This window comes from Entelurus aequoreus, linkage group LG11 (assembly GCF_033978785.1).
Source record: "Entelurus aequoreus isolate RoL-2023_Sb linkage group LG11, RoL_Eaeq_v1.1, whole genome shotgun sequence".
In the NCBI taxonomy this organism is placed as follows: Eukaryota; Metazoa; Chordata; class Actinopteri; order Syngnathiformes; family Syngnathidae; genus Entelurus; species Entelurus aequoreus.
In genome coordinates this window covers 27,683,130-27,710,907 of record NC_084741.1, presented here as the reverse complement: position 1 = coordinate 27,710,907, position 27,778 = coordinate 27,683,130, and the positions used below count along the sequence as shown (strand labels likewise).

The following is a 27,778-nucleotide window of genomic DNA, read 5'->3' as shown; positions in this document are numbered from 1 at the left end:
CTGTAGGAAGTCACAGGGAGAAAGTATCCCAGACCTACTCAACAACACAATTTTAAATAAAAACTGTGCACACTAAGGAGAGTGTAAACTAGATTGTTCCCAGTTGATGGACAGCACAAACATTCACCACGCAGCACTTAGGCATGACTCATCAACATAATTATTACCTTAGATGGACGCAGCAGGAAGTCTCTGCATATGCAGCATCGTGTAGCCTTGCCCTGCAACAATAGATTCAAGTTTTATTACCACTACAATGTTTTAGATGTAGTGACAAGTGATACTCACATCATCAGGGACAATCTGAGCTCCTCTGTTGACCATTGAGGAACTTCTCTCAACGTATCCTCACTTTATTAGACAATCTAATTTAATCCCACACACAAGGGCAATACATTCTTCTCAGTATGATGCTGTGCAGTTCTACACTACAAAACTACAAACATGATAACATTGTTGAATTAATTTGAAGTGATTCTCAAACTGTGTCAAGTGTTTTCTAAGGTGGTACTTGGTGAAAAAAGTTGGTGAACCAGTGCTCTATTTCAAACTTTATTTTCTTAGCTATTTATTTCTGATAGTTTTTGCATAGGATTTTGTTAGATTGTGAAGTGTGTACATCATATTTTCAAATCATGTATTTTTGGTCACTAACAGTTGAGTCCATAGTTGCGGTTACTGATCCATGTGAGAAATGGTGGTCTGAAAGGCAAAGGTGACATGGTCTCTGGCACGATCAAGGTAAGGGTCTGAGAAGGTGTGGGCATCTCCAGAGAAATGTCTCCATTGCATCAGCTCGGACATGCTCAGATGTTTCTGCGCTGACCCGCCGCAGTCCCGCCCAAGCTGACATGGCCGATTTGCGTCCTGCTCGTCTACCTCTTCAACAACTGGGCGGGAAAAAAGGAAGCAAATTAATTCCAGTACGTTTAAATTCAGATTATTAACATACCTTTACCGTTGACGGATCCGTCCATGTTGCAGCTGCAGTTCAACAGGTCGTGAGTTAGAGAGCATGTTTCGGTAAGGCTGAAAAGGTCTCTCAGCTCGCTGCTGGAGAAGTTGGCGTGTTCGGAGCCTTTGCCGAGGTCTACCACTGTCCCGGAAAGGCCCTGTTTGGACACCTGGCGCTGGAATATGCGCTCCTCAATGGTACCTTAATAGAGACATTACACTTCTAATCAGTCGAGTGTACAGTGTCCTGTACACTCGACTGATTAAGCATGTAAGCAAAGACACAGATACACAAGAAATACAAGGCCGCCAGAATTTCTCCTATTCTAATTTGACTTCTTCCGAGGTTCAGATAAATAAAAGGCATCAAAACCACTATCATTATTTTAAAAAATGGCTATCATGGTGTGGCTTTGATGTTTTGAGACAAACTTTATAAACAAAGCGTAATCAAAAACAACAAATCTCCCATTGTTGTGTGTATAGCTGAATACGTTTTGGCCCAAGTCATTGAACATTTGTCCAATGATTATACAACATTGAGAATACAGGCAGTACTCGTATGGCGTTTTGTGATTAAAAAAATAACTATAGTTTGTTACATCCTACGAAATAATGTATTGTCGTGCGCTTTTGCTCCTTTAGTCGGTAGTTGTTGCAGACTCTTCTGATGCCAGTGTGTCATTGTAAAACGCCGAGCCCAAGCTGTTCAAATGCTGCAACCATCATCAAGGATAATGATATTATATTTAACGGTGTTCAAAGATCAGCTCTGATGAAATGGACATTGATAACGAAGCAGTGTAGTGGTCTTATTATTGAGACTTCCTCCTCACAATAAACCTGTCTCTACCTCTCTTGCAACGACCCTTGGGGTATGCAAGACAACCCAACGGGTAAAAGTAAGGAATACATTTTTGTTATTTTTTAATTACGGTTCAATGACATTCTTGAATTTAATCCTTTTAATTGCTGCATTTTATATATCTTTCATGTGTTTAGTGCGAGTTGCTTAGGTCTTCATTTATGTATAATTTAGGTAAAGGTTCTGACTTACACTTAACTGAACTTGTCATTGTCCTTGCAGGAAATAAACCGAGGGCCTCTTATATCTGTACAACATTTACTATAGCATGTGACCATAAATGTAATTTCCAGTCTATCTGGTGAATTACGTATGGTTATTATTCCAACCTGCAGTGAGGAGGCGGTAAGTATGCACTGTCTTTTTCTGTCCATCTCGCCACACGCGAGCCATGGCCTGCACACAGCAGATAAAAGAATGTGGCAAAGTACAGTAGCAATTCATCAGGTATACTAAATATTTTTGAAGGTGTTTTACCTGAATGTCATTTGCAGGATTCCAGTCGAGATCATAAAGCACCAAATGGGAAGCCCCCACCAGATTAAGCCCCACCCCACCAGCTTTGGAGCTCAGCAGAAAAAGGAAATTAGGTGAATAAGGGCTGTTGAAGCTGTCAACAAGACGCTGCCTCTGGTTGGTAGGCGTTTGTCCGTCTAGCCGACAGAATGTGTAGGTCATGTGCACACAAATTTTCTGAAGCATGTCCAGCGTCTGAGTGTAGTTGGACACTACAACAACCCTAGAAGAGACATGGCATTACCCACAATTCAAAAGCACATCCAAATTACTACAAACATGTGACAATCACACACCTGTCAGATGGGCTGAGCTGTCTGATGGTTTCCAGCAGGTCCAACAGAACCAAGAGTTTCCCCGAGTCAGCAGGGTTCAAGCTATCTGAAGAGTACAATTTAGGGAAAAACTGTGCTAGACCTTCATGGAAAGAACTCTCATCAGAAGCACACTCAGCTTTTTCCTGAAACACAAAAAACAGAAACCCTCAAAAACCCTCAATTTGCGCTTTGATTGGGATGGCTGAAATTCAGACTCCTTACACACCTTGACTGTGCAGTGCAGCAGTGTTGGGTGATTGCACAGCTTTTTCAAGAAAGTGATGCAGGCCAAGTGGGTGTGTGATTGCATGGAGCCTTGTAGGCAGGCTCTGAACACTCTGTGGCTGAGGAGATGCCTGTAGACCTCTTGCTGCAGCGGAGACGGCCTGCAGAACAGGGTCCAGTCAAGGCGGGGCGGAAGGTAGCGGTTGATGATCTCTTGCGTCCTCCTCAGGATGAACATGCCAGTAAGTCGAGAGAGCTCAGCGGCTCGCTCGGCGCCCAAAGATCTCTCCTCCTATTGGCGTAAGCAGATGTGGTCTGGTTATGTCCAGTGTGTAGTATTTCTACATTCATTGGACACAATAGGTCCACTGAATAAATCTAAGGAGATCAAATGTGGAGGAATATGACCTCAGAGCAGGAAGGCTGCCTGCAGCGAAGAATGGCCTCCTCATAGACCTTCCTATACGCTGTGGTTGAGCCAAGAACGCCGGGATTAACAAAGTCTATTAGAGCGTAGAACTCCTGCAGGTCATTTTGCACAGGGGTGCCTTAAAAACACATTTAATAACATCATAGCTTGTTGCCTTTCCTCCCATTGAATATTAAGTATGTTCTCATACCTGTTAGTATGACCCTGCGATTGCAGCTCAAGCTGCTGAGGGCTGAGGACGTTTTGATGCTGCTGTTCTTTAGTCTGTGACCTTCATCACAGATAATGAGACCAAACTCCACTTTTTGGACCTGTGCAAAAAAAAGTTGAATTCAGCAACGTCTTCCCATACAATTGTACACCAAAATGAGGGACATACTTTAAGACAGGCATACCTGTTCAAAGCAGCGCAGAAGCATTTCATAGCTTATCACTAGGACATTGTGCAGAGGAGACAACACAAACTGCTCGATCCTGTGGTCCTTCGCATGGCAACAAACAGCATAGCAACAAGTTATTAGACAAACTAATGTAAGAAATAGACTGTATTAAGCACACGGGACAAATAATTAGGTACACCTACACAATCAAGTAAATGATTAACACATTTTCTTTAGTGGAAAAAGCTCCTCTTTTTTATTTGTTTAATCAGTCACTCTACTTGTTAAAGAAGTTGTGTTTATTAAAAGAAAACTAGATGTATTTGTTGGTAGAAAGGTTTATTTATGTTTATTTATCTGAAGATACCTTTTGAATAATAGGTGAAATGTCTTCAGCAAGCAAAACAAAGTGCTCTGACTGCAATTTTGTGGAAAATAAATCACACTTTTATAACAAATAAATCACATCTTTATAACAATGTAAACCTTTCTTGGACCAAATGCCACCCTATTGGAAAGTGCTGTGTAGTTTGTGTGTTAAACAATTGACAAACAGTAGGGCTGCACGATTGTTTTGCTTAGAATTGAGATTGTTATTCTCTAAGATGATTATTTTGACACACCACACTCACACTAACTTCAGGACAATGTGCTTATGTTTTAAATAAATCATTCTTTTTCCCTAACACTATTATTAGACTCAATTCCTTTCCGCTTTAAAGAAACATTGTGAAAAGAAACGAAAGACTGTCAAGACAACGCTCACTCACTTGACAGTATATTCATGCATACAATAAAGACAAGTGATCGCTCTTTCTGCCTGGCAATGGATTTAACTCGCCATGGCTGGCGTGAGTTGCAATGGCACAGGGAGAGCGAGGACAACGTTTTGGTAGTCATGCCACTGATAGTGCAACATAAAAAGTTAAAGTACCAATGATTGTCACACACACACTAGGTGTGGCGAAATTATTCTCTGCATTTGACCCATCCCCCTTGATCACCCCCTGGGAGGTGAGGGGAGCAGTGGGCAGCAGCGGTGGCCGCGCCCAGGAATCATTTTTGGTGATTTAACCCCCAATTCCAACCCTTGATGCTGAGTGCCAAGCAGGGAAGGGAGGTAGGGGATCCCATTTTTATAGTCTTTGATATGACTCGGCCGGGGTTTGAACTCACAACCTACCGATCTCAGGGCGGAAACTCATGTGACCTTAAGTAAAATGAGGGAATTAGTTTGTGATGCAGCGCGTTACAAAAATCTTAGTAACTTATTACCATACATCAGATTGCATGTGATTTGAGATCACACTCGTGTTCATTTTTGTATAGCCAAATAGCAATGAAAACAACCACCGCTATTTAATCTCAATCAAAACGGATCAATATTAGACTGTGCAGGTGTACCTTGTTTAGTAGCATATTGCTCCGTATAATGACAACAATAGTCCACTAAGATTACATTTCCTAACCTGATCCACAGTGAAAACACTGATCCTCTCACGCCCGAGCCACTTGTTGAACTCAGCGCCCCAGTTCTGCACAAGGCTGCCAGGGGTAACCACGAGCACACGCTTGGTGACCGCTTTTCCGCCGTACGGACCCTGCTTGAGCAGCGTCCAGCAGAGAGCCACGCTTTGTAGGGTCTTTCCAAGACCCATCTCATCAGCCAAGATTGCCCCGTAGCGACCTTCGGCCCTGATGTCCACACGCACGAACACAAATTCAATGATTGGCAACAGACTTAAAAAAGAGATTAAACAAATTTGTCCAAAAATACAACCTCATGCCCATAACACATTCATAGAGAAAGAGCAGGCCGTCTCTCTGATGGGGGCGCATGTGAGCTGTCAGGTGCGGGTCAACCACAACATCGACCACAGGGAGCCCTGACTTGTTATTAGACCACTGATGGTTGGGAGAGGGTCGAGGCATCACCAGAGCACCTGAGCGAAAGATTACAAAGATCAATTTTCTGTAGATGGCATAATCAGATGTAGTATTTTGGTCTGCTACAGTAATTCAGCGATTTAACATAAAAACTGATGAACTTGGCGAAAGTTACCATAAATGACCATATCCCATCCTTACAGTACAATTTTGAGTGTCTGCAACATGTTTTGGCCAATAGAAATATTAATGACATTTCTTACACCCTGCCTTGCCCCGGAGGCGTAGTTGCCCTCTTGCAAAGGTAATGATCCTTCAATAGGTTCACAAACAAAAACTTTGCTGCGACTTTTACTTCCTCCATTTAGTCAAGTTTGATGTACTATATTCTTGGCACTGCGAACCAGAGCTGAGAACCACAAAATGTGGTTTAGCCTTATTTTAAGGTGGGAAGGTTGCAAATTATATATTTTTTTGGTCACTTTAAAAAAATACTCCATGTGTTCATTTCTTAATTACCTTTAACTTTGGAATATTCTCGTATTGGTGCAAGAGCACATTCATGTGATATAACTGACACCTAGTGACCAGTCAGTATACACTATTACATATCACCATTTGTTTATTTTTCTTATAAAATAAAAAACGACATTGATTCAACTGATCGTTGACAATAGGCATTATTTAACAAATCAGATTATGAAAATCTTTACCTGAAGACAGCCCTGGTTGTATGATTTTTGTTGAACAGTACTCACTGCATTTCTAACACTGTTGCATGTATGTTTTACTGTATGTGTCCTACATCGTTCATATTTATTATTTTAATGTTTTGCATTAGGTACATTTCCAGCAAAGCTTATTCTGATTTTGACATTATACTGTCTATGGTTACTAGATGTCTACATACCTGGAGCTTGTGGATCATAGCGAGGTTTGCAGGCATGCTCTTCTGCTAATTTTAATGCAGGAAGGCCTGCTCTCCCCAACATTGTAGGGGGGATGAAAGCTTTGGCTGCTAAGCATTGTGAAGGAGCGGGTGCTGTCTTCAGGATCGTCTCTTCTTGATCTACATGGGCTTCTTGAAAACAACGTCCAGTAGCAAAATTCTCTGCAGATATGACACCCATCACCTCCACCTCTTTCGCTCCAATCATCAGGGTGTCCCCCTCAGACAGAGAAGCCAACAAAGACACCTTGTAGCCGCTACCTAAATAGACAAGTGTCACAATATTTGGTTGTACAGCAGTGATTTCCAACCACTGTGCCACGTCACATTAGTATGTTGAAATGATCACCTAATTATATATATTTTTCTTACATACACTGTATCTTTGTTAATTTACCAATAATTATGTCAGTGACAGCCATAACAATTACATGCTGTTCTAATAGATAGTAGAAAGTACATAGTTAACCTGTGTATTCATCTATTGCAAATAGGTCATGGTATGTTTAGTGATGTGCCATGAGATTTTTCTAATGTAAAAAATGTGTCTTGGCTCATTAAAGGTTGGAAAACACAGTATACAGAGTGTCCAAACCTAAGGATGTGGGGGGCATTTTGTTTGTTATTACATTGTCTTTAAATCACAATATTAACAACAATTCATGTTTAACTTAAGTCCTCTCCATTTAGACTTAAGTTATTTTACCAGCCAGTGTCTAAATATTTTAAAAATACAATTTTTATGTGCTATATAAAACGCACAAATATGAATTGTGAATCACTGTGTTTGACAGAATTTGACAGAGCTGTTAACGTTCTAGTAAATGAGGGGCCTTACCCTGTCCAATGTTCTTGCCCTCCATGTCTTTCAGGGTGGCCGAGCGCCCCTTGGTCACCAGCACGGCATCCCCCTCCCAGCGCTTGTGTTTCTTTTTGCTGGCCTTACACCACATGACGCTGAAGTAGCGCACAGCATCCCCGCTGCAGTCTGTTGCACCAAAGACCTGATTTGACCCAGTAGCTTTTTGAGGGGAGCCTGTGGGAACAAATGCAAAAACACAGTTATGAAGAGGATCCTGTACATACAGGCTCCACCAGCAGAGGTCACTGCTGCAACACCTGCGCAAACTTACACACCGTGTGGGATTTTAATGACTACAACATAATCCTTCGGATAGTGACTCTTTTTTTAATAGAAAAAGACAAAAGCAACACCCATCGGTCATTTACCAAAAAATACAACAATATTTCAGTCACTTATAGCATAAGAAATAAAAGTTAAAGACAAACACCTTCATCTTTTTTTGTAAATATCTCTTAACTGGCCATAAAAAGAGCAGTAACGGTGCGACATTAGCATTGTGCGTTAAGGCTCAGAGTGAGATGTTTTTATACAATGAAACATAATTACAAATTGACCAGCCTTGATTCTCTCATGCCTGAAAATGTGAAGACAAAAATTATTCAATTACTGGAACAACTTCCAACAACAGCTACATATACCCATGGCGGACTGAGGCAGAAATGACATCCTTAATATGCACATTATTATAAATATCATTCCCTTGTGAATTCTTCATAATTTACATATTTTGTCTAATCACAGTGTCATTGCATCATTTGTCAACAGTGAGACTTAGGCAATATGAACAGACACGGATAGTAGGTACAACCATCAGTGGCTGCATTAGGCACTATGCATTAATAAATACTGATCTTACAAATGTGGAACGTGCACCAGTTGATTTATCTCAACACTTATGATGACCCTTTGAACCTGGTGTGTAGTTAGGCAGCAGTAGCTGTAAATGGTGTAGTATTGATAGGGCAACACTGTAATACGTCACTGAATTCAAGACAGAAGCTCAGACATGTTGTGTTCTTTCCTCTTATTCTATTCCATTCCCAGTGTTGGACCAAAAATGACAACACTTTGATGTCTAATGCTTGAACTGTGTCCAATGCTAGCCTTTTAGTACTGTATCACTACAGTATTGGGCAATCCATTCTGAGCTGAACTGCGGGAAGTTGGTCCAGAGTCTCCCTTTTCTATCAGCATGTTCCTGCATGCTAAAGAGGGATGGGCAATCCATGTCGAAGTCGGGCCGCCTTCAGCTTCTCCACTTTGATCTTGGCTCTCAAAAGTTCCTCTTCCAGCTCCTGCTTCCTCTTGAGTCCTTCCCTCTTCTCCTTAAGGTACATCGCCACTTTCCTGTGATTGGCGAGCACCAACTCATGCTCCTCCTTGGCCAAGTACAGTGGGCGAAAGCGCTCGGGCTCATGTTGCGGGTACATGTTGTTGGGGTAGAGGTCTTGGCCAAAAGGTAAAGGCGAAGAGGAGAGGGCCATGTTGCCAGAAGAAGGGGCAGGTGACAAGGATGCTTCGTAATCGTGGATGCTGTCGGCATCCTGCTCCTCCTCCAACTCATGGCCTGCCTCCAACCCTGGCTCTGAGTGCGTAGAGGGGAAAGGGAGATCTGGAGGCGGTTTTACATCATCTTCAATGTCCAGATGGACCACCTCATGGGGAATAATTGGGACGGCTGCCGAGTATTCCTGAAGGCCAGCAAGAGAGGAGCTGCTGCCAGGAGGCTCGATGGGAGACGTGTGCTTACTATATATTAATCTGTGGAGGGACAGAAGGATCAACATGAGTGAGAACAATCACACTTATTGACAAATGACATACAGTATCTCACGAAAATGAATACACCTCACACATTTTAGGACCTATATTCATTATGTATTCTCAAGGGACGACACTATAGAAATGAAACTTGGATATAGAGTAGTCAGTGTACAACTGGTAGAGCTGAATAGATTTACAATTTACTGAAAAAAAACAGTCAAAACACAACCACACTTGACTGTGGCAAAACACCTTAAATTGCTACTCGTGTTGCCAGCTATTTAGGCAATAATAATAATAGCTGTGTGTTGACCCATTTTCAGTTGACAGTATACGGCTTTCTAAGATGTACGCTGACTGCGCTTAAGTGTATCCAAGTTTAATTTCTAAAGTATTGTGGATTAAGAAGACTTACTTTAATAAAACTATGGCCTACACAAAAAGTGATGGTAAATATACATAATTATAGAGTATGCAATATCTTCTCTACTTGGATTAGCAAACGAAACAGGGACTACAGACGGAAATTAGCGGAATGCTAAATCTAGTGCACCCATTTCTAATTTTAGAACAATGTGTAGTGCACGTTGTTCATGAACCAATTTTAAAAATATATATAATCTCAAATGATTATTTGTTAATGTGTAAGCAGCGTATCCCCAAACATTTGAATAACTGTGTAGTAATTACATGTCCAAGGCAAACAAAATTAAATAGTCTTCATGTTGAAAAAAAGAATAATATTTATCTATCAAAATTCCAGTAACATATTCTGGTCATATATTGTATTTGCTTTTTCACAGCTTTACAAATGTTCAATATGTACACCGCCTGTGACATGACACGTCAAGCCAATAGACTAACTCCTGCCAAACACGCTGCAAGGTTTCCTGCGTAGCATTCCTCAATGCATCAATAAGTCTCTTTAAAACCGAGATTTTTTATCAGTACACAAATAACTTTGAAACCATTTGGGACATGTCTACTGTAAATACGTGTATCTAATAGATGAAGGTTTTTTTCTATGAAATTTAGTGTGCTTTCTTTATTTCTTCTTCCTAAAATCCTAAAAATAAACCAAAATATTTCCCGCTTCTATATCAGTTGTGTGTGTGTGTTGGTTTCTAGAAGTTATCTTGTTGTCTAGTACATAGTTTGTTCGTGCTGGTGCATGTACCTGCGCAGCGCCAGGTCCTTTTCGTGGATGGGCACATGCTGAAACAGGTGAGGGATTATCTCCATGATTTTCCTGGTAGGCTCTGAGATGCTCGCTCTGTACTCCGGCTGGGCGTGTCTCCGTTGCATCACTTCCTGTTTGGCTGACTCCTTCAGCCTCTTGTAGAGGGTCCTGAGACCCTGCGCTGTGCGGTGAGGCCTGTCGCCCCCCAAGGCGTTGTACTGCTCTGCCACGGTTTCCCAGCACTTGTTCTTGTCCACAATGACCGCATGTTTGTTGGTGTGTTCCTCCAGGATGCGGATGTGAGGGCGGACCAGCTTCAACAGGTCCAGCTTCTCAGAGAGGGTGAAGTTGGAGGAGCGAGCTTTACCCACCATGCTGGAGAGAAACGCCGAGCCAGATGCCATCTTAAAGCACAGACCAATTCGGGCCTTCGGCTGTCACCCCAACACCTGTCTTTTCTTGTTCTGATGCAGGATTCTCTTAGTCCACCAAGATTAAAACTTAACACAGCTTTAACTCTTTGATATCACTCATTTTCCTCCTCTTCCCACTTCAAATCAAACATAAGCTATGTTCTGTCATGAGCGTGGAATCCAACCACTCCTTGGTTGCTCCTCTTGTGTCCTTGCACGACAAAACCAGGCTGCTTCTGCGCACAATAAGAATCAGGCTTAACTAGGCCAGCCTCGTTTAGGCCCCCGCCTATCGCGCAGGGTTTTGGATGAATTCCTCTCAGCTTAGACTGACGTAGCTAAGCCGCTTAAACCCAGCCCGACCTACTTACAGCTCGGCCTCTCTAAACCCCAAACCAGGCACAACAGCCATGCATCCCCAGCATATAACAACAGATGGGGACACACTCAGTAGGGGTTCAGTGCATAGTTTATTTGGGTTTTTCTGGACACTTGTTTTGCTTGCACGACGGCGAGTGCAGAGCAGCACAGGTTTAACTGACTCAAATGGGGGAGGGGTTTAAGCGAGCCCGCTGCGCATGCGTGTGAGAGGGCGCGTCTAAGCAAGGGGCGCGCTCTTTGATGCCACATGCTAATGACGCGAACATGGCTGGAACATGCAAATCTGCGTGTGAGTCGGATGTGTTTCGGGTGTAATGCAGAGACACCGGATAAAAACGGTAGGACGGAGCGGCGTATGCGTTGAGCAAGTGCCGAGCAGGAGTGCTAAATCTGCCCGCGACTGCCGCTCCCACACCAGGCTAAGACGAGCCACAAAGGAGAAATACGCGAAACACACATTAGCATTTAGGCGTTCTGTATTAAATATTAAACAAACACGTCACAGAAATGAGGATTGGGCTTAAGTGTGTTTACATTTTAAAATGTAATAAAACGACTTGACTACGTGTTCTTCTGAATGGGCAGCAGGGGGTGTTTGGAGTGGCTGCATATTGACAGGACACTTCATTAGGTACAGCACCAAGTTAACTACAAAGACAAGAAAATCATTTATTCATAATAAAGGATGTAGTTACAAAGCTAGACATCCATCAATCTAATTTCTACGGCTTGTCCCTCTCGGGGTGGTAGGGGTGCTGGAGGTTATCCCAGCTGCATTTGGGTATGGTTGACTATTAACTATTGTGGTCGCACAAGTGCATTGCATCATACTAAAAAGTGTTTCTGATATATTTACAGGCCACTGAAACATTTAACCACATGTCAGTATGACGCAGTGAAGGTGTACCTGCACCTGAGTACACTATGCACTCCCTACCTACATTTCCAGTGTAGAAATTGTATTTAACATACAAAATGTTGTACATTATTGTAACATTTTGCACAAATTAAAATGTATGTGTTGTAGATTAAAACATTTTGATGGTGGGTGGTTTGGTATTATTGTACAATTACAACATTCAGTATAGTACAGGATTATTAGAATCAGTGGCGCAAAAAATGGGTATGCAGTTTAAGCGTCCCTCAGTGGCTCCCAACTTCAGCGGGTCCCAAAACATCCATCATCTAGGGCTGCAACTAACAACTAATTTGATCATCGATTAATCTGTCGATTATTACTTCGATTAACAATCGGATAAAAGAGACAAACTACATTTCTATCCTTTCCAGTATTTTATTGGGGGGAAAAATAGCATACTGGCACCATACTTATTTTAATTATTGTTTCTCAGCTGTTTGTAAATGTTGCAGTTTATAAATAAAGGTTTATAAAAAAAAAAAAGTTGCCTCTGCGCATGCGCATAGCATAGATCCAACGAATCGATGACTAAATTAATCGCCAACTATTTTTATAATCGATTTTAATCGATTAATTGTTGAAGCCCTATCCACCCATTTTCTACCGCTTGTCCCTTTCAGGGTCACTGGGGGTGCTGGAGCTAATCTCAGCTGCATTCGGGCGGAAAGCGGGGTACACCCTGGACAAGTCTCCACCACATCGCAGGGCCAACACAGATAGACAACGTTCACACTCACATTCACACACTAGGGCCAATTTAGTGTTGCCAATCAACCTATCCCCAGGTGCATGTCTTTGGAGGTGGGAGGAAGCCGGAGTACCCGGAGGGAAGCCACGCAGTCACAGGGAGAAAATGTTAACTTCACACAGAAAGATCCACAGCCCAGGAATCAAACCATGGGCAGGGAATTAATTTGAGTTGTCTTTTTCTATATTTAACAGCTTTTTGTGCATGTGTAAATTATATGATCAATAAAAGAGGCATGTCACTGATTATGAGCCTTCTGTCGGACACACTAACTACTTCACCACCACAATTGCACAGCAAAAATCGGCACATATACCATTGAGTCCTTTGATTTTTTTATCACATTTTAATTGTCTTTTGCTTGTCACGTCTCTCAGTAGCACTTTGAGATTCCAGAAATATAAAGTGCATTATACATTCGATTATTATTGTCATGATTGATCTGTGACAATCCAATAACAATCCGAAATGTTATCGTTAGTGCAGAAATTTACTTTTTGAGTTACTTTATGGTGAGAAGTTCCATACTGTAATTGTAAATGAGCAGTCTGTTTTGGGGTAGAAAGACACAATTAATAAATGAGCTGTTTATTAGATTAGGTTCTATTCAACTTTATTGTCATTGCACATCTCACAAGTACATAGCAACTAAATATAGTATAGTTAGAATCTAACCAGAAGTGATTAAGACGTGAATTGAGTACCTGATGTACAGTTTTGTTTAGTTTTTCATTACATTTTACTTCTGTTACTGTATGAAAAAAACTGCACTGGAACAACATAATTCCCCATTGTGAGAGAAATACAAGTATATCCATCTACAGCAGTGTTTCTCGAACTTGTTTCACCAAGTACCACCTCAGGAAACACCTGGCTCTTCAAATACCACCATAATGACCAACATTATAATACGGTAGCGTAGTAGGCCTAAGTATTTATTAAAAACTAGGCTGACATTTTTATTTAACAAGAATATATTTAATATTTTTGGCCACTGTAACATTACACAGTTTGAACTGTAACACTGTGTTTGAATATAGGAAAATAACTAAATTGGCCTGAATGTGAGGGTGAATGTTGTCTATCTGTGTTGGCCCTGCGAGAAGAACAAGCTGGATGGATGGAAAACACTGTACTTTAATCAAGTGATACTTTGGCGTACCAGGAGTGTCCAAACTTTTTGAATCAGGGGCGCTTTGGGCTAAAAAATTTGGCCAGGGGCTGAAAGCCAACTGCATGTAAAGTAACAATATATACACCCACATACATATTATTTATATAGCCCTTAATCACAAGTGCTTTTATGTATATACATCCATCCATCCATCCATTTTCTACCGCTTGTCCCTTACGGGGTCAATATACCTTTATTCAGCGCTGAAGTACAGTATGTGTACTTATATAGATATTTAATATATGTTTAATTTAAATAAATAAGCATCTAAATACAATTTATATAAAAACAATACCCTAACTTTAGTTTTTTTTTATTGTTATTTGCTAAACTGAATGCTGTCTCAGAGTGATCTGTTTACGCAGTTTACACAGCTGTTTTTCACGCGAAATCTGCGATCGCAATGCTTCAAGTCTGCATGTTAATTTCATACTAATTTGAAGCGGGAAGTTTCCCAAACATGTAAGAATGCAATACAAACTGCATTTCAGCCATATTTTCATAACCCACAGGAGCTCAGCGAACTACAAGGATCTGGCTAGAGTCAGGTTAATATTTTCGAGGGTAATCAAAAATAAGCTGTTATATGGATGCGCTTGCGCAAACACACACAATACCATATTATACACAAATACACACATTACGAGACTTTTTTGCCACACAGCAAAGTGTTAATTGTGACGTAACAACAATCTTTTGTACCAAAATATAACACTTCAGTTTGCATTGATTAAAGCAAGCTATAACAGACTGGACACCATCATATAACTTCAAATAACTGGACATAAATATAAACGCTACACTTCTGTTTTTGCTCTCATTTTTAATGAGTTGAACTCAAAGATCTAAAACTTTTACTATATACACAAAATACCTATTCCTCTCAAATATTGTTCAAAAATCTGTCTGTGCCAAACATTAATATAAATCCATTTAATAAAGTCAAATACAAATAAGGCAACAAGAGAAGTATCCCACACTTCTCTTTTGTAAAGTAAATATGTACAACAAATATGGGCATCTACATCAACAATATGATTTCCCTAAGTAGCTGTACAGGACAAAAAAAAAGTCAAGTCACCTCCTGGTGTGGTGTAAGGATAGGGGTTTGGAGCGTGTGTGCAGCTGTTAGCAGTCTAAACTGTAAGTTAGGGCTGGACGATTAATCGACATCGATTCGACATTGAGGTTTTAATTAGTGCGATAAATAACCGCAAGAGGCAAAGCTTTGGTTTTCTCCGCCGTCACCGGCATTTGAGTGACAGACTTGTTCGCCAGTCAGAATTGTTGAGCCTTGCGTCCTTTGCCTCCTGGCTAATCTAAAGTAACAGCAAGTTTGTGTGCGCCACAGTGAAGGCAGACAGTACGCTAATAACAAACATCACTTGCTCCTTGAAAAAAGTTTTAATGGGGACTAGTCAATAAGTCAATCAATCGAACAATAAATGACAATGAAGTGTAAATTGCTAAGTCCGTGTGTTTTTGTTTTCTTAGTCTCTGTGCATCGCTCTCAGCACCTGAGCGCGTTTATTCAACAGTACAATTAACTGAACGGAGTGAACCCTCTTTTCAGTAATACACAATTTTTGTCTTGGGCGGAGAGCAAGACTGCTGGCTTGCACATACAGTAAGCACGATAGACAGACCTTGCAACTCACTAGTGAGAAATTCTGTAAAGTAACAAAAATCAGGAGGAAAAACATATGATTACAAAGCCAATGTCCCGTTGTGGGAATATTTCAGCTTTAACCAGGATGGTCGATAGGAGCCCATCAACACGGACGAACAAGCAGGAAAGCCGTGATCACGTGATGAAAACAAAAAAACAACAACCCGACTTAGTTTTTTTAACTTGGGAAAAAGGCACTTTAAGATGTTCAATATTTATTTAAGTTAAAGTTTTGCCTACAGAGATGAGAGTCCTATTTTATTTTGTGTTTGTTTATTTATTTAGGATATTAAAAAAAAAAATAAAAAATAAAATAAAATAATAATCCAATTACAGTACAATGGTAAACAATTCTACAGTAACGAGAAATACAAGTTTACATCCTTTTAAATGGTTATTGGCATTGTTGTTATATATTAGGTTACATTACATTATAAACACTAGTTTTTAGTGGTTATTTCTTCCGTTTAAGTGCATGATGTAGACAAAAGCTCTGTGTCTGTTTGCATAAAACCAAAAGTTTTTAAAACAGGCATGTGATTTGAACTTAATGAAAAAGACTGAAAATAAGCCGGGGGTCTGGGGGCCGCAGGTCCCCAACCAGGTCCAGGATGGTGCCCTGGTGAGGGGACAAGGGTGGAAACCCTCCCAAAAAAAGCACAATTTAAAGATGTTTTAGTGTTTAAAGAATTAAAAAAATGTTTAACAGAGTTTACATAAATACATACCCAATTCATCCAAATGAATCACTATGTCTGTTTCAGTCACCAAGTTATTTAGTCACTACAGTAATTACAACTCGTGTTCACATCCACAGGAACCACATGGGTTAGCTTATTCTATACAGTATTTACAACCTTACTAGTGTTCACTTCACAGCCACAGAGGGTTCATCTAGTTATTTACATTATTTACACATGACTTTGGTTCATTCACACATTACTTTGGCATTTTTGCTTTGATGGCTCTGACATGAGCCTTTCTGGCAAATTTCTGAGTAGCTTGCATTTTACTTTTTGTTTCTGCTTTAGTGGATTCTGCAATGGATTTTATGGCCCATTTCTGTCTCTCTCCACTTCTATCTGCTCCAAATGCAAAAATCATAAAGAGTACAAACAATGTTTATTCTATTAGCTAACTTCCTTTATCTGAATAGCCATTTGTGATCCATAGCATGAAAGAAATATCTTGCAGTCATGTTGTTTATGTTTCAAAATTATTAAACTATTCAATGTCAAAATATAAACAGTAGAAATAATGAACAAAATGTCTTGTTCTAAAACACCAATGAAAATGAAATTTACCATTTAGACAGGCTATACTGTAGCAAAAGTCATCACGTGTCTGCCACAATCATGTGTGTTGTTAAATGTGTATTCCAAGTCTTCCATATCGAGAGCAGTTTTGATTTGGGCTTACATGGTAAACAACTAAAATTAATGTTTTGGGCATTGTTATGCATACATTTGTCCAAATGTGGCCAAGTAGACGCATTGTGGGTTTCCTGGACGTCGTCTACATCGCTAAAAGAAAAATCTAAAAAAGAGAATCCCTCCGCCATCTTCCACTAGTTTTTTTAAATATATAAATCGCCCGCTTGAATATTTCCTCTTCTCTTCTCTGACTCTCTCGTTGTCATTTGGGATGTACGTGTCTGTAGTGATTTCCCTTCCTGGTTCGATGACCCACCCTATCTTGCCTCTGATTGGCCTGTCCGTAATGTTTTGCCCGAATATTAATCAATCGTGACTCATCATAGTAAACCAACCAACCAATCATGGATTTTCTTATACGTAAACCAACCAATCATCATTGATTTTAACCGTATATGTTGTTCCCTGCCCGGGCAGCACGGTGGAACAGGGGTTAGTGCATGTGCCTCACAATACGAAGGTCCCGAGTAGTCCTGAGTTCAATCCCAGGCTCGGGATCTTTCTGTGTGGAGTTTGCATGTTCTCCCCGTGACTGCGTGGGTTCCCTCCAGGTACTCCGGCTTCCTCCCACCCCCAAAGACATGCACCTGGGGATAGGTTGATTGGCAACACTAAAATTGGCCCTAGTGTGTGAATGTAAGTGTGAATGTTGTCTATCTGTGATGAGGTGGCGACTTGTCCACGGTGTACCCCACCTTCCGCCCGAATGCAGCTGAGATAGGCTCCAGCACCCCCCGTACCCCAAAAGGGACAAGCGGTAGAAAATGGATGGATGTTGTTCCCTGCCCGTGGCGTTGCACTAGTCCACTTCGCTCTTTCTCTTCTCCCTCTCTCATATTTTGTAGCATGTAGCTTAGCTAACCGCTACATGGGTCTAAAAATAGCTAAGCTACGGAAATCGCTACTTGTTTAAAAAGTAGCAAAGCTACTGCCAAGCTACTGGGAAATGTAGTTAAGGTATGTAGCTTCAATTTTTAAATTAATAGTTTTTAATGGGAAAACCGTAGTTTTACCACTGCAGCTGTACTCATTACACGGTAACCGTAGTTGTTGGCAGGTATGGCAAAGAGACGGATCAACATTTTTACACAAACTGAAGGTCAGAAAAAACGAAGAAAAACGGAAAATATTTTTTTATATTTTTACAGAGATAAAAAAGACGGATTTCTGACGATAGACGGAAAAATCATGGGTCTGTTAAATTAGTGCATATTGTTCTAATGTGTGGCACCTTGAAAGAAGAATATGTTGATTGACAGTCTAAAAGTAACATGTCTTCCTTCACTTGTTATTTTTCGCATTTTTATGCAAATGATAATCGTAATTTTGGAGAGAAAAATGGCAATTAAGTTTTTTCTCAAAATCGTGCAGCCCTACTGTAAGTATTACCCATATTATACACCAGCTGTTTGATTGTATCAGGCATCTTAGTTGTAGTTTTCAGTACCAAATTTGGAGGTGTTGAAATCGCCATGTAAAATTGATAATGCTTATCAGTAACATCCATCCATCCATTTTCTACCGCTTGTCCCTTTCGGGGTCGCGGGGGGTGCTGGAGCCTATCTCAACTGCATTCGGGCGGAAGGCGGGGTACACCCTGGACAAGTCGCCACCTCATCGCAGGGCCAACACAGATAGACAGACAACATTCACACTCACATTCACACACTAGGGCCAATTTAGTGATGCCAATCAACCTATCCCCAGGTGCATGTCTTTGGAGGTGGGAGGAAGCCGGAGTACCCGGAGGGAACCCACGCAATCACGGGGAGAACATGCAAACTTTACACAGAAAGATCCCGAGTAACATATATATGAAAAATCCAATTTAAATTAGCATCAAGCTAGTGTATTTTAAAAATTGTTGCTTTCCTTACCTGCTCCTCTTATGTCTGATGATGTTATGAGCTCCTGTGAAGAAGGACTTGTATGTTTTGTCTCAGCAATATTCTCCTTACTTTCTGTTGCACTGAGCACTCGGGCCAGAGCCTTGGACAAGGCTGGTGCTGCCCTGGCAGTGCATTCACTTTGACTTGGAGGTGTAGCTACCACACTTCTCTGCACCTTAAAATCAAAATAGTAGTGTGAGCAGGAGCCAGTTGCTGATGCCAGATGATACACAATAACAATGTGTTGTGAATTTTGTAGATCAGGCCAAACTTTTTTTTCCCCCACTGAGTGCCGTGTTGATCATTTTAGGGCTGTTTAAAATGCCCTGGATATCATTAATATGCACGCTGGAGAACAAATCACATTAATAGGGCTGTTTACAACTTGCTCATTGTTACATTGTTCAAGCCAAAAACATATCAAGATCTAGCTTAGCTTACCATCAGTGGTTTAACAAAACATATATATTTTCAAATGTCTTTTTTTTCTCACAATTACTAATTACTATTGAATGAACATTGCTCATTGGGCCTTGGAATTAGTTAGGCATACAGGCTTGTCTTGTACACACGTACACGTAGAAAGCGCAAGCAGCTAACAATTTGCAGTCACGTTATAGCTAACATTAGTTAATAATCGCTATACTAGCTGACAACACAGATAGCTAATGCGTGTTACGTATCGTGTAGTTTACATGCTAAAAGCCAAAAAAGGTCAGGATGTAATATTTACAATGCTTTATTTCTGACACATTGATTGATAATTTGCTTTAAATCATAAATCAAGTTGACAAACATAATTTTGGGTTTTTTTATAACAAAAAATTGTTTGGTATATCTTGTTGCATGATAAGATAATTTTCAAGTTTAGAAGATATGAAATGCATCAAGTACAGTTTTTCTGTCAAAACTTAAAGAAAACATACAGTACATTTAGCAAAAAGAGGAAGTGCTTTATTGAGCACATTATTTCCAGGCTTTTGAGAGCCACATTAAAGGATGTGATGGGCCAGATCTGGCGTCCAAGCCATGTGCGTTAACGTTGCAAACAGCCTCTTAATTTTTTTAGTCAAGGTTGTTACGTGGCGTGAGCGAGCGTGACATGTTTTGACTTGATGGATTATTCGATTTTTTAAATTCATTTTAAATGTCACCCTGTCACTGTCATTTCAGGACCTCCCATTAAAAACAACAGAACAGCAGAAAACCATTGGAAGTAGCTTTTTTAAAGAACAAAACAATGAGAACAATAATAAAGGCAGTGTATTATTTTTTTTAATTGGCACCAAACGCTTTTCGACATGTGTACACGTGCATTAAAAACATTTACTAGTGAATACATTTTTCCGATATCAATTCTAAGCAAGAAAATGTAGATTCACTTTTTTTTTGCAGAAACTTGCAGCTCTTTCCTTAAAGAAAAACAACTTTTAAAGTTCACAAAGTGTATTATTATAAGGGTTATTGCATCAACTTGTATAGCTTCTCTCAGTAATTACACCTTTTTGTTGTTTTTCCCCCCACAATTTTGGAAATGGGCCCATGGCAACCTTTATCTTACAGATTGAACATGAAAATAGTTCACCTTGTTCAAGGCATTGTTCAGGCTTAATTCAGGGCTCTGGGTCTTAGGTTCAACTCCAAAATATGAAGAGGCTCCAGCAGGAGGTATAAAACGAGGCTTTTTGGCAGCATTGCCCAGGAGCTGACTGGGGGCTCCTGAGCGCCTCATCATAAAAACTCGCTACCTACAGAGAGAAAATATAATTATACAAATATTCACAAGTGAGCTACTGCAAATGGAAACACACTAAGAACTACAACTAGCTGCAATATGCTAGCAATCTTAGTCACTAGCTAGCGACAGCTACACAATAACGTTACATGACCTCACTAATAAATAACGTTGACAAGAGGAATTACTTACTAAAAGTTAATTACAAGCCATGATTATTGATTAAATTTTGAACAACACTACTTGTGCGTGTCTGTCCTGACACAGTGTTGTTTTGTTTCCGCTCCGTTTTCCCGCTGCGTCAGCTGTGAGCTGTGTGATTGGTCGAAATCCCGGAAGAGGTTGGTACATTCTTCTTTAAGGCAGAGGGGTCTAAACTTGTTGACCGTGGGGCCGTGTCACGCCAATTTTATTCCCATTACAAAAACCTTCCTAGCACCCATTTACTTCCGGGGTCATTTCCGCTTACGTCATTTCCTCTTACGTCTTTGACAACGATCGATAGCACTTCGTTTGACTCTTTTTTATAATACAGCGTTAACAAAACGTCTGTATTACGTCATTTCCTCTTACGTCTTTGACAGCGATCGATAGCACTTCGTTTGACTCTTTTTTATAATACAGCGTTAACAAAACGTCTGTATTAATCGGACAAGTATTAATCTGACAAATTAATTTGAGGATATTCCTGACTGCACATTTGACTCGTGGACATATGCGGAAATTAATAACAGTGTACAATAAGTTAACTCATTATTAATCAATATTATTAAACTTTATTAAAACTAAATGTATTCGTTAAATTCAGTTTTTTTTTAGTTCTCTGTGTAAGTGAACTAAATTAAAATGACATTTATGTGCACATATGTACCTCAGTGAAGTCAGATGACCCGTGGTCAGACAAACGACAGTATTTAGAATAAGAACATAATAATAAAGAAAAACCTTGGGTATTTCTTCTAGACTTTAAAATGAGGCAAAAAACTGCAATGTAAAATGTTTTTTTATTGTTTACAAATGTTTTGTTCCAAACATTGCACGAGCTGCACCTAAAGAATGGGGAACACAGATAAAGGACAAAGCGTCAATTATAATCACAAGTGGTGGTCAACTCAGAAGTAGACATGTTATAGTGAAAAGCTCTTAAACCCCATCAAGGTACAAACCAATAAAGGTTATTAGATTATTATTTTTGAACCAGTTATTTTTCCCCCAGCTTACATATTTCTCCAATAATTTTTTTTATGGAGCAACATAGGTATGATACAATTTATTCACTATTGTGTCATGGCATACCAGTACTGTATTCAGTTAATCTTTGATGACGCAGTCGATGGCCTGGACTGAGTTTCTGGATACCCTAAAGACTGGCTGAAGAATGCCCTGCAATAGGCCGCTCGCCTTGTCTGTCCAATAACAGAACCTCTGGCCATGCCTTTGGGGAAATTGAAGAAAAGCTCTTCAGATTACAGTTACTAATCCATCCATCCATCCATCCATCCATCCATTTTCTACCGCTTGTCCCTTTTTGGGGTCGCGGGGGGTCGCTGTAGCCTATCTCAGCTGCATTCGGGCGGAAGGCAGGGTACACCCTGGACAAGTCGCCACCTCATCGCAGGCAGTTACTAATAATGATAAACAATACATCAGATATTTCAAGAAGTTGTCCTACCCTTCAATGCCAAAGCGCTCCATTAGAAGGACACACCACCAACGCCGGATTGACTGCATGTCCAGCTAGAGCAGATATAAAAATGAGTTCATTATTTTTACCTCTCAGAGCCGCTTATTTTGAAATCTTGTAAATATCTAAATACTTACCACACTGTAGTGAAAAGTAGTGTCCGTACAGAGCCAGAGGGAGTACTAAAAATAGAAAATGGTAATTTTTCTGAGCACATGTAATAATTGTGTAATGAAAAAAATATTTCTCTACTTTGTAATAATCTACTAAATTGATGAAAAGAGCCGTCAACATCAATACTGGAAACGTGAGGGATAGGAATATCTCTGGAAGCAATAATTGCAACCAAATATTTGTGTAATTTGATACTGTTTTTCACATCATTGTGGGGGAAGTTTAACCTACTCTTCTTCTTTAAAAATGCTCAACTTACCATGAGCATGAAAACACCACAGTCATTCCCCGAGGTCTGGCGTGGGATCTCCTGGTAATACACATTAGCACCATGAAAATGTATACAGCCTTTGGGTTTACTACAAGACATTTATATTTTATAGAGTAAACCTATTACCTGCATGTCTTTTCCAGTGAGCTCACTCCAGCTTCCTGGGACGATGTGCTGCGCAATGCTCCTGCAGTAAAAAAGCCAAATGTGAATCAAATAAAATACAATAAGCCACTTGGCATATTAAAACATCAGGTCAAATTGTAAATAAACAAGTGAAAATTCTATTAGAACACTGCCAAAGCATGAACAAAGTCACGTTTCACCAGTACTGGTCCATGACTCTGTGGTAGGGGACCCCTGTAGCACACCACTGGAACGTGGCTAGAATGGGAACATAGCCGAAAGAAGAACATGTCTAAAACATGAGCATAGCGGGGAAGGGAAAGATGACTAGAACAGAACCATAGCCAAAACCAGAACATGGCTGGAACAAAAAGTGGCCAAAATGGAACTGTGGCCAGGATTATTATAAAGGGACCTAAAGATGGCTCTGTACACCTCATCACCAAAACCAGATGGCCAAAGAGCAAACTGAGAGTCCAGCAAGAGAATTTCTCTCTTTGCCGGCCTCAATGGTCAATGCAGAAAGAGGCATAAATAATGTAATTGCACAAGAATTATAAGATATCTCCAGTATTTTTCTTTTCAACACTTACACAGAGAAGGTAATGCTCTGGCCCGTTGTGCTTGCTCCACGCTGGGAAGAGGAGTGCATCCTTTAGATGTGCATCCCTCTGTAGCAAACATTTATGAATATTTTAGAAAGAAATTTCAGATTAGTGTAGCTATTATCATTCAAATTTCATTGTACTCACTGGAAGGCTTGACATTGGATCGACGTCTTTGTGCTTCCACGTTGGTACAATATACATGTTGGCAATGAAGACATCTTTGCCCTGGAACAGTTTTGAATCCAAAAACATGAGGATATGTGAGCTTTTATATTTACCATTGAATCAGATTTTTTAATGACCAAAAGCAGCCTCTGTTGTGCAGCTCTAAGAAATCATACATGTCTCTGAGCAGCTTCCTGAACCAGCTGGAGGCAAGCATTTCCCATCGGTCATCACATTACAGATGTAACAAAGTTATACATATCCATGGAATAAGCAGTCAAGTGAAACAAACATAACAGTTACAGTACTGACCGTGGAGTCCATTTCTCTGGACAACCCGAGAGACCAAAACTCTTCTCGGGTTAAACACACCCCTCCCTCTTTAACGATCAGTTCCATAGCTGGACGATCGCAGGCCAAAACATACTCGAGCTGTTCATGAGAAAATTTTACATTACTCGACTTGAAGATAACCTTGGCCACTTCACAAATCCAATCAATCCAATCCACTTTATTTATATAGCACATTTACACAACAAGAATGTTTCCAAAGTGCTGCACAGCCATGTTAAAAACAATATTAAAAACAATATTAAAAACGATATTAAAAATACTATTAAAAACAATATTATGCTACACCAATGACTGAATAAAAACAAAGAATAAATGAATAGACAAAGCAATAAATGTATATATTTTTAATCATATACTGGCTCCAATGTCAAAATTTTACTCAATTTGAAACCTGCTCACCAGTTGTTTCTGGTCGGGGTGCAGCTCCTTTTTCCAGGGTGATGTGGGGCCAGCATATGTATGGTCCGTGAAACAATGACACTGGACATGTGTCAATCATACAAATAGTTAGAAAGCTACATGTATGGACACATAAACACTTTTTTTCTGAAAAAGTACCTCAGTTTCCTCCTCCGATGATGAAGTCAGCATTTCAGCATCTCCTGGAAGCACAGGGGCCGAAGGGGAATCCTTTGGCCAGCCAGGGTGAGTCCCTAAATGAGAGAGGAGGCATATTACGATACAGGGGAGGGATATTAAGATCTCTGAACAAAAATGCCTGTAAACAGCATTCAGTTTGACATACTCGAGCACAGAGGTTTCAGTGATGCATACGGGGTCATCATATGCTTGGGCTTTCCATCCAGGGTCTCCAGCCTAACCATATTGTTTGGAAGAACCTCCATAACTCTGTAACATCAAGGGAATGAGTTTTGGCTTGGTCATCACCAATATGACAATCATGAAACATTTTACCAGTAACGTTGTGGTTAGAATTTAATATTGCATTCAAGCATGTGAGTACATTCAGACTGAATTACAATCCTAGAGTACAATAGTCAAAGACCACCATTTAGTTACCTCTTTCTTGAATTCAGTGCCCTGGTTAGTGAGGATAACTTCAGGCAAACCATGAGTAAAGAAAATGTCCCTCAAGGCCTGTGGGGCACCACAGAAATTATATTAGTACAACTAATAATTACAATAGAATTTTTTATATATATATATATATATATATATATATATATATATATATATATATATATATATATATATAAATGATGCACTTTAGTGGCTTTTTCCCTTTCTGATTATGCCATGGGTAAGTGAAACACCAAAATATAAAGAATACCTCCTTCACATTGACTGCTGTCTTTTTTGGGAATGTTCTTGCTTCAACCCACTTGGTGAAATAATCGGTGAAAGTGAGACAATATCTGTTCCCCTTAGACGACTTTTTCACAGGTCCAAAGAGGTCCACACCTAGAGCATGAATTCCAGTTCTCAGTTTAGCAAATATTTGAATGTGAACTGAGTTTTTGTTGTGCGTGAAAAGGTGAGGGATGTCTGAATAAAGCCACTCACCAACCATGTACCAAGGTGATACGACCTTGATGGGCTTCAGCTCAGGCGCCTCGGTCTTTAATTTTTCAAAGCGCCGGCAGTCAGGACATGTGCGCACCTAAAAGCAGTAATAAAGGGAAACATATTGTAGATATAATTTGATTCCACAACACTTTGCGACCTACTACTAACTACTAACCTGAGTGTTTCAACTAAAAATTAAAATTAAAAGCAAATATCTTCCTTCTAGGAGCTTGCTTACCCAATCCAATGTGTCCTTTGTGATGGACCGCCAATAAAACCGGGGAGCAATCTTCGCTTGCATCCTCCGTGGTCCAAAATGGCTTGCATGGGCTTTGGTTAACACAGCCACTTTCTCCTCCTCTGTCCAAATGACTCTTCTGTTCCAATGGTACAGGACCTCTTCTACACACACACAATATTGTAGTGAAATGCTTTCAACAATAATGTTGATTTAAAGTACAGACATTTAACAGTATTATATATTAATTAATATTAGTGAAACGCTTTCAACAATAATGTTGATTTAAAGTAGTACAGACATTTAACAGTATTATATATTAATTAATATTAGTGAAATGGTTTCAACAATAATGTTGATTTAAAGTACAGACATTTAACATTATTATATATTAATTAATATTAGTGAAATGGTTTCAACAATAATGTTGATCTAAAGTAGTACAGACATTTAACAGTATTATATATTAATTAATATTTTTTGCACGTTACCACGAAGACAGACGTTCCCAGCAGCGGCCCTAACACTCCGCTTGAAATGTTTCGAAGCCTGCTGGTGTTTGACATAAGTCCCCTGGGAAAGATAAAGACAAATATCATTCAGTGACACCACCATTTTCAGGAGATTTGGATTCTATCGATTCTATCGATCGCTGTCAATGACATAAGAGGAAATGACTATATTATAAAAAATTTAAAAAAAACCAGCGACGGGCAGTAAGAGGAAATGACGTACGTAAGAGGAAATGACGTAAACGGAAATGACCCCGGAAGTAAATGGGGGCTAGGAAGGTTTTTGTAATGGGAAGAAAATTGGCGTGACAGCTGTCATGATCAAAACAAAAGTGTAATTAAATAAAGCATATCAATTAAATGTATTATCAAAATCACTGCACTTACTTCATTTGGGTGTGGAATTTTTTATTTTTTTTTCCCCACAAAGAAATACAATCATGTGTGCTTACGGACTATATCCCTGCAGACTGTATTGATCTATATTGATATATAATGTATATATTGTGTTTTTTATGTTGATATAATAAAAAAAATTAAAAAAAAAAATTTTTTTCTTTTTTTTTTGTTCAATTTCTTATTCGGCCCGGTACCAATCGGTCCGCGGCCCGGTGGTTGGGGACCACTGATATAATACACCCTTTGCTCTGATTACTTTTTCGCACACTCTTAGTATTCTCTTGATAAGTTTCATGAGGTAGTCACCTTAAATGGTTTTCACGTCACAGGTGGGCTTGAAGCTCATCGAAAGAATGCCAAAAGTGTGCAAAGCAGTAATCAGAGCAAAGGGTGGCTATTTTGAAGAAACTAGAATATAAAACATGTTTTCAGTTATTTCAACTATTTTTTGAGCACATAACTCCACATGTGTTCATTCATAGTTTTGATGCCTTCAGTGACAATCTACAATGTAAATAGTCATGGATATAAAGAAAACACATTGAATGAGAAGGTGTGTCCAAACTTTTGGCCTGTACTGTATACATAGTTACTTTACATGCAGTCGGCATTCAGCCCTCGACCAAATTTTTCAGCCCATTGCGGCTCCCAAGTCAAAAAGTTTGGACACCTCTGCTGGAAATATCCACTCTAAAAGTTAATACTGTACATTACTATTACATTACTTTAAAAACTACAGTAGTTATTCGTAGGATTTTTTTTAAATTGTTGTTACACAATGTTTCTTATCTGAAAGTTTGTTTTTATTTTTTAAAAGGCATGTAACATGTTAAAAATGTGCTATTTTGGGGGGGGGGGCAAGTCACAACTTTTAATTTGAATGGGCGATGTCGATTTGAGATGCAAGTGTTCCTTGTTAAGAGCTTTGTTGCAGAACCATTAAGATGGCAAATTGAGGTGTTACTGTATTTGCTAATTCAATGCTGAAAAGGGTTACTTAAATAAAGTTGCATGAGATGTGCCAATA

At 39.7% G+C, this 27,778-nt stretch overlaps 3 protein-coding genes across 10 annotated transcripts; all 3 read right to left on the bottom strand.

Moving 5' to 3' along the window:
- Positions 1 to 211: 211 nt before the first annotated feature.
- rad54b (RAD54 homolog B) lies at positions 212 to 21,125 on the bottom strand. Of its 2 annotated transcripts, none has more exons than XM_062062877.1 (16): positions 20,886 to 21,125; positions 20,544 to 20,706; positions 18,947 to 19,133; positions 7,362 to 7,559; positions 6,485 to 6,784; positions 5,468 to 5,630; positions 5,157 to 5,382; positions 3,703 to 3,789; positions 3,498 to 3,618; positions 3,286 to 3,425; positions 2,879 to 3,169; positions 2,632 to 2,795; positions 2,297 to 2,558; positions 2,149 to 2,215; positions 959 to 1,156; positions 212 to 890 (listed from the first exon to the last, which is right to left on the bottom strand). In XM_062062877.1, the coding sequence occupies exons 2-16, from the start codon at positions 20,691 to 20,693 to the stop codon at positions 676 to 678; spliced, it is 2,769 nt and encodes a 922-aa protein (XP_061918861.1). In that variant the 5' UTR covers positions 20,694 to 20,706; positions 20,886 to 21,125; the 3' UTR covers positions 212 to 675. The 2 variants fall into 2 exon arrangements, with proteins under 2 accessions (XP_061918861.1, XP_061918860.1); XM_062062876.1 differs by having other exon boundaries at positions 953 to 1,156; positions 20,886 to 21,124.
- On the bottom strand, positions 7,597 to 11,577 carry LOC133659943 (fibrinogen silencer-binding protein). The gene is made up of 2 exons (XM_062062878.1): positions 10,330 to 11,577; positions 7,597 to 9,149 (listed from the first exon to the last, which is right to left on the bottom strand). Exons 1-2 carry the CDS (start codon positions 10,734 to 10,736, stop codon positions 8,594 to 8,596), a joined length of 963 nt encoding a protein of 320 aa, XP_061918862.1. The 5' UTR covers positions 10,737 to 11,577; the 3' UTR covers positions 7,597 to 8,593.
- Positions 21,126 to 21,679: 554 nt separating the features above from the next.
- On the bottom strand, positions 21,680 to 26,584 carry LOC133660610 (uncharacterized). Of its 7 annotated transcripts, XR_009827843.1 has the most exons (15): positions 26,332 to 26,584; positions 25,841 to 26,004; positions 25,600 to 25,696; positions 25,367 to 25,497; positions 25,096 to 25,173; positions 24,821 to 24,924; positions 24,634 to 24,728; positions 24,475 to 24,555; positions 24,034 to 24,153; positions 23,701 to 23,781; positions 23,542 to 23,619; positions 22,949 to 23,009; positions 22,811 to 22,861; positions 22,515 to 22,559; positions 22,382 to 22,430 (listed from the first exon to the last, which is right to left on the bottom strand). XR_009827843.1 is itself a non-coding variant. In XM_062064173.1 (13 exons), the coding sequence occupies exons 5-12, from the start codon at positions 25,146 to 25,148 to the stop codon at positions 22,005 to 22,007; spliced, it is 618 nt and encodes a 205-aa protein (XP_061920157.1). In that variant the 5' UTR covers positions 25,149 to 25,173; positions 25,367 to 25,497; positions 25,600 to 25,696; positions 25,841 to 26,004; positions 26,332 to 26,584; the 3' UTR covers positions 21,680 to 21,742; positions 21,990 to 22,004. The 7 variants fall into 7 exon arrangements, 3 of the variants coding, with proteins under 3 accessions (XP_061920157.1, XP_061920160.1, XP_061920158.1); XM_062064173.1 differs by lacking the exons at positions 22,949 to 23,009; positions 23,542 to 23,619; positions 23,701 to 23,781; positions 24,034 to 24,153 and adding exons at positions 21,680 to 21,742; positions 21,990 to 22,128 and having other exon boundaries at positions 22,366 to 22,430; XR_009827844.1 differs by lacking the exons at positions 22,949 to 23,009; positions 23,542 to 23,619; positions 23,701 to 23,781; positions 24,034 to 24,153 and adding exons at positions 21,730 to 21,742; positions 21,990 to 22,301 and having other exon boundaries at positions 22,366 to 22,430.
- Between the last annotated feature and the right edge of the window lie 1,194 nt (positions 26,585 to 27,778).

Excerpts from the sequence above, each read along its gene's own strand:
- LOC133659943 (XM_062062878.1), bottom strand. The coding sequence starts at position 10,736 with ATGGCATCTGGCTCGGCGTTTCTCTCCAGCATGGTGGGTAAAGCTCGC. Across the intron at positions 9,150-10,329 it reads AAGGACCTGGCGCTGCGCAG|ATTAATATATAGTAAGCACA; the intron begins GTACATGCACCA and ends GTCCCTCCACAG.
- rad54b (XM_062062876.1), bottom strand. The coding sequence starts at position 20,693 with ATGATGAGGCGCTCAGGAGCCCCCAGTCAGCTCCTGGGCAATGCTGCC. Across the intron at positions 6,785-7,361 it reads GGGCAAGAACATTGGACAGG|GTAGCGGCTACAAGGTGTCT; the intron begins GTAAGGCCCCTC and ends TTGTCTATTTAG. Across the intron at positions 2,796-2,878 it reads TGCTGCACTGCACAGTCAAG|GAAAAAGCTGAGTGTGCTTC; the intron begins GTGTGTAAGGAG and ends TTTGTGTTTCAG.
- LOC133660610 (XM_062064173.1), bottom strand. The coding sequence starts at position 25,148 with ATGGTTTGCCTGAAGTTATCCTCACTAACCAGGGCACTGAATTCAAGA. Across the intron at positions 24,556-24,633 it reads CATCGGAGGAGGAAACTGAG|TGTCATTGTTTCACGGACCA; the intron begins GTACTTTTTCAG and ends ACACATGTCCAG. Across the intron at positions 22,431-22,514 it reads CTACTTTTCACTACAGTGTG|CTGGACATGCAGTCAATCCG; the intron begins GTAAGTATTTAG and ends TATCTGCTCTAG.